The 8,904-nt window shown below is 45.1% G+C and overlaps 3 protein-coding genes across 3 annotated transcripts in view; 1 reads left to right on the top strand and 2 right to left on the bottom strand.

Moving 5' to 3' along the window:
* LACBIDRAFT_335456 (uncharacterized protein) overlaps positions 1 to 840 on the bottom strand; it is a gene marked incomplete at both ends in the record, with an annotated part of 1,944 nt that extends 1,104 nt beyond the window's left edge. Inside the window, 4 exons of the mRNA XM_001890316.1 lie at positions 5 to 78; positions 233 to 365; positions 436 to 546; positions 796 to 840. Coding sequence (XP_001890351.1) covers positions 5 to 78; positions 233 to 365; positions 436 to 546; positions 796 to 840 — 363 coding nt within the window. The remainder of the gene's footprint in view (positions 1 to 4; positions 79 to 232; positions 366 to 435; positions 547 to 795) is intronic.
* Positions 841 to 3,330: 2,490 nt separating this feature from the next.
* LACBIDRAFT_335454 (uncharacterized protein) lies at positions 3,331 to 4,913 on the top strand (the record flags this gene model as incomplete). The annotated part of the gene is made up of 10 exons (XM_001890321.1): positions 3,331 to 3,346; positions 3,750 to 3,812; positions 3,871 to 4,029; positions 4,080 to 4,111; positions 4,209 to 4,226; positions 4,247 to 4,279; positions 4,377 to 4,451; positions 4,479 to 4,553; positions 4,725 to 4,800; positions 4,891 to 4,913. 10 exons carry the CDS (start codon positions 3,331 to 3,333, stop codon positions 4,911 to 4,913), a joined length of 570 nt encoding a protein of 189 aa, XP_001890356.1.
* A 1,472-nt stretch (positions 4,914 to 6,385) lies between these two features.
* LACBIDRAFT_256562 (uncharacterized protein) lies at positions 6,386 to 6,568 on the bottom strand (the record flags this gene model as incomplete). The annotated part of the gene is made up of 1 exon (XM_001890315.1): positions 6,386 to 6,568. A coding segment is annotated over one exon (183 nt), but the record flags the coding sequence as incomplete, so codon positions are not given.
* Between the last annotated feature and the right edge of the window lie 2,336 nt (positions 6,569 to 8,904).

Genomic DNA, 8,904 nt, shown 5'->3' with positions numbered 1-8,904 from the left:
GCACCTCAGCTGTGTATTCAACCTCTCCCTCCCTCTCGCCCTTGCCGCTCTCTACCCCTACCTCTAAAACACCACAAACTAGGCAAAAGTCAACAAATCATCACCAAACCTCCTCAACAACCCACCAACCACCACAAAAAACATAGTACCCTCTGACAAGAAACGATCATAATGTCCTTCCTTACTAGCATCCGCAGCAGAACTCATCAAATCTTCAACCCAATCAACTTACATGGTTGTGTGCAAAACCACTTGAAGCTGAAAGGAGCAAAATTCGACATTGCAAACGACATGAACATCCCCTCCCCATTCAAGTCGCTCCCCGTCTTTGACCCCAGCCCCCTAGGAGCCATGGCCCACCCGCCCTGTGCCGTAATCATCAAAATATGACAGGGCCCAATTACTACTAGGACAACTTTTTGACAAGGAACGAACAGTGTTCGGATGGCAACTCGAAGACGCCATTAGGCTGGGAACCCATTGGTGGCGGGAAGACGATGGAATGTGTGGGCAAAAGTAGTGGATGACCAGTACAGGGGTCATGTTCTGAAGAATTGAAAGAGTTGCTAAGCGCAAAAAAGCTTTTTTCACTGCCTGGCATTATGATTCGCCGTGAATCCCGCCCTTCACCTTGTTTATGAGCTGGCCCGCGCCGTGCACGAGAACTCAGCTTTTTCAGTTGTTCAACTGTGTATTTATCTTTCGTATATGAGATTGAATGAAGCTGATGCATTCCGGAGCCTGCGGGCCAATGAGGTTAGACCCAGTGGCAACCTTTATTGGGTGATGTTGCACCGTAACAAAAGGACAAATGTTTTCGTCCATGACAACTTGGAGCATTTTGACAACATGACGTCCATGTGCAATTGCGAAATCTCGCTGAAAACCCTTAAAATTGATGGTGAATATGTGCAGGCATGTCTTGCACATATATATCACACATGCCCCAGTATTCTAACCTCAAGCAGACGAAAAGGAAGGTATAGTACTGCACTGACTCCAAAGGCAACCTCAAATCTGATATCCCCCGTCGTTTTGGCGATTGGGCCTGTGAACCTAGTCCTGTTTTCTTCGCGCCCCAAAAACTGCGTCAGGAAATGTTTATGTAATCTTCGGACTTTGAAACCCTGGCGCGTCAACAACACGTCAACAACTGCACGCTCCCTCTTAGCTTTTTATGTGTTTGCAGCACCGCTGTCCTCCCTTCCTATCCAAATTCAAGTTTTTATTATTCGAAACATCAATTATTATGGAAAACAACATCAGAAATATCTGAACTTACAAGAAAACACCCTGGTTGAGGTCCTGGAAGCTCCACATTATGTTGCACAGTTTCTGCCACCTACCTCAATTTCCCTCCTTCTTTCACATCCGAGTGAGCTAGGGGAACCGTCATCTCCTGAGCTGTTTTTGCCTCTGCTCAGCTCTCCTTTCAATGAGCTTCGTTGTCCAAGTGGAACCTCGAGTCAACCATGACTGGTACAAGGTCCACCAGACAAAGCGCAAAACTCGCATCAAAATTTGATCGGATGGAGCAACTGCTCAAGGACTCTGGCTTTGACTCTGTCAGTGAATTGCTGAAGATCTTGTTTTACAACCTGAGCCGCGTCTCTGGACAGCCTGATCCAAGAGGTGTATGTCATGCCAAGTCCGTTGCTCGGTTTCTACAAGGGCGGAACAAGGTCAGTCTCTTGTCTATAAGCACAAGCACAGTGCACCAGCGCCGAGCTCACCACATGCTCCATTCTCACCATCAGTCTCTCCTGCTGACATCTTTTACACACGTCCTTCTTTATTCACTTGGGCGTGTTCATCTCTGAGCTTCGACAAACAGACGGCGTCCAATGGATAGTGTCAATCTCATCACTTGGGAAGCTTTGGAGAGGTTTAGTATTGCGGACCTAGTGGAGAAATACAAAAGTCGCGCACCTGTTGCTTGGCATCTCACGAAATGTATGGCTGCCTCTCGCAAGACTGGTGCTGTGGTGGTGGTAAAGAAGCAACGGCCACATTCGATTGTATGTAATTTTATGGAGCCTACTAAATCTCGACCTCAATTACCTCCATGATGCCAATTGGCCTTGGACGGGTGGGCAGATTGGCAGGATATGACTCAGGGTGGACTCGGGGTGTTAATTGTACTCTGAAAGACTGAGACATAGAATACAAAAGGCTGCCAACTTCCCATCTCCAGTTGCAGTGCAGCAGAGAACATCCTGTCCATCAAGGATAGCTGAAACGAGGTTGAGCTGAATCGTATGCAGCCTGCTCAGCGTCCACAGTGGTATAGTCTTTTTTACAATGGTGTTGATGGTTTGTAGCCCTAGAGGGTCCTGCCAGCAGGGTTTGGTCATAATTTAGTGTTCACCAGGTGTTTGAAGTAATTCAGAAAGCCAAAAAATCAATGTTCAGGATGTATAATGGTCAAAATCGCGTCAGGGTGTGAAGGGAGCAGACCAATATCGACGCAACGAGGTCAGACTGCGATTTCAGAGTCCGAAGATTACATAAACATTTCCTGATGCAGTTTTTGGGGCACGACAAACAACAGACTTCATATATCGTGAACCAAGGTACAGCTTCACATATATCAAAGTCTGTCTAGGAGAGACTACTGTGAACCACACCTGGCTCATACAAGGTATAACAAGTCCGAACGAAGCTATCCCAGCAACAAGAGCAGCGATGCCTGAAGGCAACCTTCTTGGTACGTCCCAGTCATCAAGGTCATATTCCGCAGGGTCATTGTGTCGGATCACAAGAAGCTCCAGAATGATAATAGCGATGAACACACTGGCCCAGTACCCGATCAGCCCAAGGAAGTTGGTGATCGTGTCATAGAACCTGTGCGCTCCTACGATCGATATTGGTATCACTCTGAGAAGAGAATGTAAGTTTCTGTGAAGAAGGTGATTGGAAGCACTTACATTGCTGTAGCAACTAGCGAGAATACATATCGAGGAACTACAACCAGGGGAGGAATAAAGATCTGGATGTTCAGCGATATTGAGTAAAATGTTGCTGCGATGTTGCCTGCCACTGAAAGACTCAGCAGCACTGCGAGGAACTTTCCGAATCCTCCGGTGGGGCGGACCATGGCCTCCAAGAGGCCGCCAATGTTTCCGCCTGCATATCCTTGTTCCCAAGCTGGGATAGAAGGAGCTGCAACAAGGGGGTCCTAGGATTCAAAAAAAATACCTGGGGTCGATTTTTTTTTTTAGCAGTCACCAGCTTGACCTACCTACCTACGTAATCAGGCACATGTCTATATATGGTAATATGACATCATTCACATGATCATTATCTCCCTTCACAATTCACTGACCCAAAATGTTACAAACGAAATGTAGGTGATTTCTATATATTAACAGTGATAGTATGCACAATACCCCAGTCCTTGATGTCTGTGATCTGGCCTTTGTAGTTTTACCTGACCTTTAGCAAGGTGCCTTGAAATTGACATTATACTGCATTATTTTACCAATTCATATGACTTTGTCACATTTTCACAAAATCTTAGAAGATCAGAAAAATAGAGAAAAAATATTTCCAAGGTCAGAAAAAATGGGTATGATGCATGATCAATGTGTGATAGCTGAATGAATCAAAATGGTACAGCACAATGCTTACATATAGCTGAATACAGCTGATGCACAACTCTGGGAGCATTTTAGAGGCTGGAAATGACCCCCAGTGGCCATCCTAAGACCATTTTATAGAGGGTTCCAAATTTTTTTTTTCTCCCCCAGCGGCTGACCTATCTACCCAACCCTTGGTTGGAGTTTGGAATCCTAAGACCCCCTTGGAGAAAGGTATTGAAATATTCCAAAATTTCTCATATTATAGATTCTTATTATGGATTTTCAGTAGGATGTACAATAGATCTGACTCACTCTATTCCAAATGTATCTTTGTACATTCATATCCAACATGGGTCTACTCAAACTTTCCAAGCAACATTGCTCATTACATGTTTTGAGAATCTCAAACAGCTATTCTTAAACACATGTATTTATAATATCTGGCATGGTGAGAACAGCATTGAGTTTAAGTAGTTAGAGATATCATACCTGGTACAGAGAGAACAGTATTGAGTTGTCTCACTGTCCAGGTTTGGACATAGCTGTAGTGTAGGAACCTGTTAAAGGAGAGACGCTGATTCATGTGGTCCAAGTAACAATGACAAAGTGAATCTGGCAAACTTCTAGATAAAGGTTGCTACACTGGTGTGTAGACTTCTAACAAGAATCTAATTGGAATGGAGAATCAATCTCTTTACGTGAGTAGTTACTTATGCTCTGGAATGCCACAAGCGTAAATGTACTCTCCTTTCCCGGAAGGCTGCAGAAAGGTGTGAAAAGATGATCTGCGGATAGTGGGGAAGAAAGAAGAAGGTTCAACTTCAAGGGAGTCACAAGCTCCCTACTACAAATAACTATGCTACTGACCTCGTTAGTATATCCCTGTTACGCATGTAGTCAAGTCATGAAGACGATGCCCGAAGGCTGCAAGCGAGTGCAAGAAGTATGAATAAGAAGATGAAGATACTACAGGTGTGACTGTGAAAATTGTAAGCAAGCATGACTACTGTGACCATGTGACAATTGAAGCGAAAGGCCTTTGCCTGTGTTAAGTTGGGAATATAATAGTAAAGATGGATGGAGGGATCGTCCTGTAGTCCTACCTGTTACAGAGCCCCCCTATTCCTGATTTGACATGGCCAGTACTCTTTGGGTAATTCGATATCTGCCAAACGACATTTGTTCCAGTCCACGGGAAAGCTGTCAATGATCTTGGAGTGTAAGTGAGTCAACATGGCTGGGACTACTTGGTTAAGGTGTTCCCATGATCCCCTGTGGCCCCTGTTCAACCGACAAAAGTAATTTACAGTTGCCACATTACATTTTGCCTGAGTCTTTAGGAGATGTAATTCAGTTTCAGTCATAGCTATGTCAAACCTTCATTAAACTTCTTAAGAATTGGTGGAATGATGGGTATTTATATGTTTTACTATGATATATAACCAGTTTATTTTTTATAGTAATAATAATTGAGATACAAATGGTTTATATTGGTACAACAAATTTTACGCAAAAAAACCGGTCTGAATTGGTTTGAATGCAGTCCATGGACCGCAAAAGACCGGTCCTAGGTGGTCTGGTTCAGTTCCTTCAATATCTGGGTTGGTCCTAGACCAGTTGCGGTCTGTGGTTGCCTGTTTTCAGGGCAAAAAACCGAACTGAACCAGACCTGCAAACACTAGTCAGGATGGAAGTGAAATTTTCTGTCAGAGCTTTCCCATGGAGAGCTACCGCTGCTAAAATACTACGGAATAGCATCGTTCTTGTCAGCAAAATAGTCTACAACATTCCAGGCATCCCAGTGATACTTATCTGAGTACCATCTGGGTTGCTTCATCCAAGTCAGCTTGTGGGCTGTGCTGCTAGCTCAGGCAGAAGGAAGGCGCAATCTTCCAACACTTGTTTGAAGACTGTGGAGGAGGGGATGTTTCCTGCGGATATGTTTAGAGCTACCCATTCACCCACGATCATCTTCTGCCATCCTGAAGTCAGTACCTTGCCATCGCCATCTGTATAAAGGCAGTCCATCGCTGACTGGTCCAAAAATGAAAAATCAAGAGAAAAGATGTGAGACAAGGAAGAGAAGAAGGAAAGAAGAAACAAAGAAACAAGGGGGAGGAAAACAAAATCAATAACATGTGTTGTCGTCAACTGATTGGTGAATAATTTAAGTCCGATCCCATCTACTACACCCAACTCTTATCGTGAGTCCTCTTCCACTTAGAGACCACTTCTGGCATGTTTGTCAAGGCTCAACGAGGTTCCCAAGTGTCATAAAGTGGACTGTATCCCACCCAGTGGACCAGATATTCAAGACCTTTCTTGGTGCGCCTTTCAGCTATGATTTGCTCTACTTCATATTCTTCTTGAGCAGGTTTAGTGGTTCTAGTTTCAGGGAGGGTGTGGCGATCTCCGTATTCTGGAGGTGAGTCTTTGTACTTTTTTAGGTGTTGATAGTTGAATATTGGTAAGCCAGGATATAGGTTGCTCATCCGCAAATGGTAGACATTAGGGTTGATGCGTTGAATGACTTCAAATGGTCTGATCCATCTCTGAGCCAACTTTTTGCCTTCTCCTTTAGATTCGATCCACTCCAACGCATGTGGATTCACTAGAACATGGTCACCCTTCACTAGGTGGGGAATCAGCTTCCAGTTCTTATTAAAAGACTTAGCTTGTTGACCTTGAGCTTTAGTGATAGCCAATCTCGTGCTGTCCCTGTGCATAGCAAAATTTTCTAAGAACGTCGCTGCCTCTGGGTTTAATGAATGTGACCCCATCTCTTCTGATCTCTTGGTCCCTATGAAGTCTAGTGGTGTTCTAGGATGGAAGCCTAGTAGCAGATGGAACAGAGTAGTCCCTGTTGAGGAGTGGACAGCACTATTGTATGTGAATTCCAGCAAGTGCAACCAAACTGACCACTGATCTTGCTTGCCTTCTATAAAAGTGCGTATCATAGTGGTGAGCAACTTGTTAACCACCTCTGTCTAACCATTGTGTTGAGGATGATGAGAGGAGGACAAGCTCATCTTCGTCCATAATGCCTTGGCTACCTCCATCCAGAAGTCGCTCGCAGTACTTTACCATCCCCCACATAATCCACATGGACTCCACTGGATTCCACTGGATTCCACTGGACTTCACTACATACTGGCAATATCCACAAAACTGGACTCCACTGGACTGCAAGCACAAATCTGGACTGGACTGCAAATCACAAAACTGGACTCCACTGGACTCTCCCAATACAAAACTGGACTAGACTGGACTGCCACAGACATAAGTTAATTCAGAATTCCTGAACTTAGATTTTAAAACAAAAAATAAAATTGAAGTATATTTATTAATTAAATAAATTAGTTTTACTAGATTCTATGTTACAGAGAGGGAGGGAGAAGAAGGAAAAGAAAGGGGAGAGGGAAAGAAAGGGGAGAGGGAAAGAAAGGGGAGAGGAAAAGAAAGGGGAGAAGGAAAGAAAGGGGAGAGGGAAAGAAAGGGGGAGGGAGTGGTGATCAGAAAGGGAAAGGGAGGGGGGAAGAGAGGAATGGAGGGGGGAGGGAGCAAGGAAGGGGGAAGGGAAAGGGAGGGAGTAAGGAAGGGGGAAGGGGGGATAGAGGGGAGGGAGTGAAGGGGGGATAGAGTGGAGTGGAGAGGTGCTGGTGCTGGGCCCTTGTCACCGTTCTGTGTTGGCATGCTGTCAGGTGGAGGCGGGCGCTCTGGGCACTGGTGGTTTTTTGTGGGCACATGTCGTGTTTCGGGTGGGTGCTCATCATTTTTTTGTGGGTGCTCATTGTTTTTGTGGGCGCTCGTTGTTTTTTGTGTGTGGTGGGGGGTGCTCATGTCGTGTCGTCGTCCTGGTGTGTCTTTGTTCGCCTCATGACGTGGGTTGCCGTTGCGCATGTGGCAGTTGTTGCATAGGGTTGTGGTGCCATTGTTGTGGGGTTGTTGGCACATGTTGTGGTCATTGTCGATGTGTCATCGCCAGTTTGCATTGTAGCATTCTTGCGCCATGTCGACATCTGTGGGTAAGTGGGTCAGGTGGAGTTGGGTTGCTCACCTATGGACGACGAACATCGCTTGTCATCATTCATCATCTGGTCGTCATGTCGCCGATAGTGACGTGGCACTGGCGCCCATGACTGGGCACAGTCCCTCATTTCCTTGTTCATTTTGTTTGGCATGCTGCTTCGGTGATGTGGCTGAGAGTGGTGGCGATGGCCAAGAGTGGTGGTGGTTGCAGGACGTTGGTGGTGGTAAGAGACAGGTGGTGGTGGTGGTGGAAGGGAAAGAGATGGTCATGCAAATGTGACTATGCCGCAGAAAGCAAACATGACGGTATGACAATGTTTGAACACCACAAGTACATCACGTGCCACACCCTGCAGACTAAACAAAATCATTGATCATTATTGCAACGAGCACTTGTGTCTACTTCTATACAACTCATTACATTTGTATAATCTAATTTCGCTTTTTTGGTAGTAATTAATATCCATAAGTAATGATGGACTGGACTCACTGGACTGCTGGATTCCACTGCAGTCCAGTGGAATCCAGTGGACTCTGACTGGACTCTTAGTCCAGTGAGAGTCCAGTGGACTGGGCATTGTGCAAGCCAATCTGGCCTAGCAACTGGGGCACTGGAATCCACTGGAGTCCACTGGAGTCCACTGGAATCCACATGGATTATGTGGGGGAGGGTAAAGACCTCTCTTTAGGGAATAGATTTCCACTTTTTTTGAAGTATAACCGTGATTGTATTTGACTAACACACTTTTCTGACTAGTTTGAAGGTGTTGTTGTCATCAAAATGCTCATATCACTTTTGGCAATGCACATATAACCACAATTGTGCATATCACTGAATTTTGAACGCATATATGCAGCTGTAACTGTTTGTAGTGGAGGGCCACATGCCTGTACCAACTACTTCCCTGCTGTCATCTCTGCTGTCCCCTCTGTCTTCACCATTATCACCTGCAACCAATTGTCCCCCCGCAATTTATCTGTATCACCATGTTTTACACACACTACTGCAGTTAACCGTCAATTACCGATTTTAGACAGTCTCGTGCTGACTACTTGTCCTCAGAACACATGTCAAACTACTCATAATATGCATCCATCTTCCTTCCATCTGTCCTCCAACTCTTCTAGTGACGAATCACGCACATACATTCCACAAAAAATGTCGTCAACTGCTTCTGTCGAATCCACAAGTGGAAAGGCTCCTGTACTGACAGGCAGGGATGTTACCCCTGCTGTCATAATGGAGTTCAAAAATACATGCCATGATTTCTTTGAAGCAAAGTCTGTCCTGGTG

This window comes from Laccaria bicolor, genomic scaffold, assembly GCF_000143565.1.
Source record: "Laccaria bicolor S238N-H82 LACBIscaffold_89 genomic scaffold, whole genome shotgun sequence".
NCBI lineage: Eukaryota > Fungi > Basidiomycota > Agaricomycetes > Agaricales > Hydnangiaceae > Laccaria > Laccaria bicolor.
This window is presented reverse-complemented; position numbering and strand designations above follow the sequence as displayed.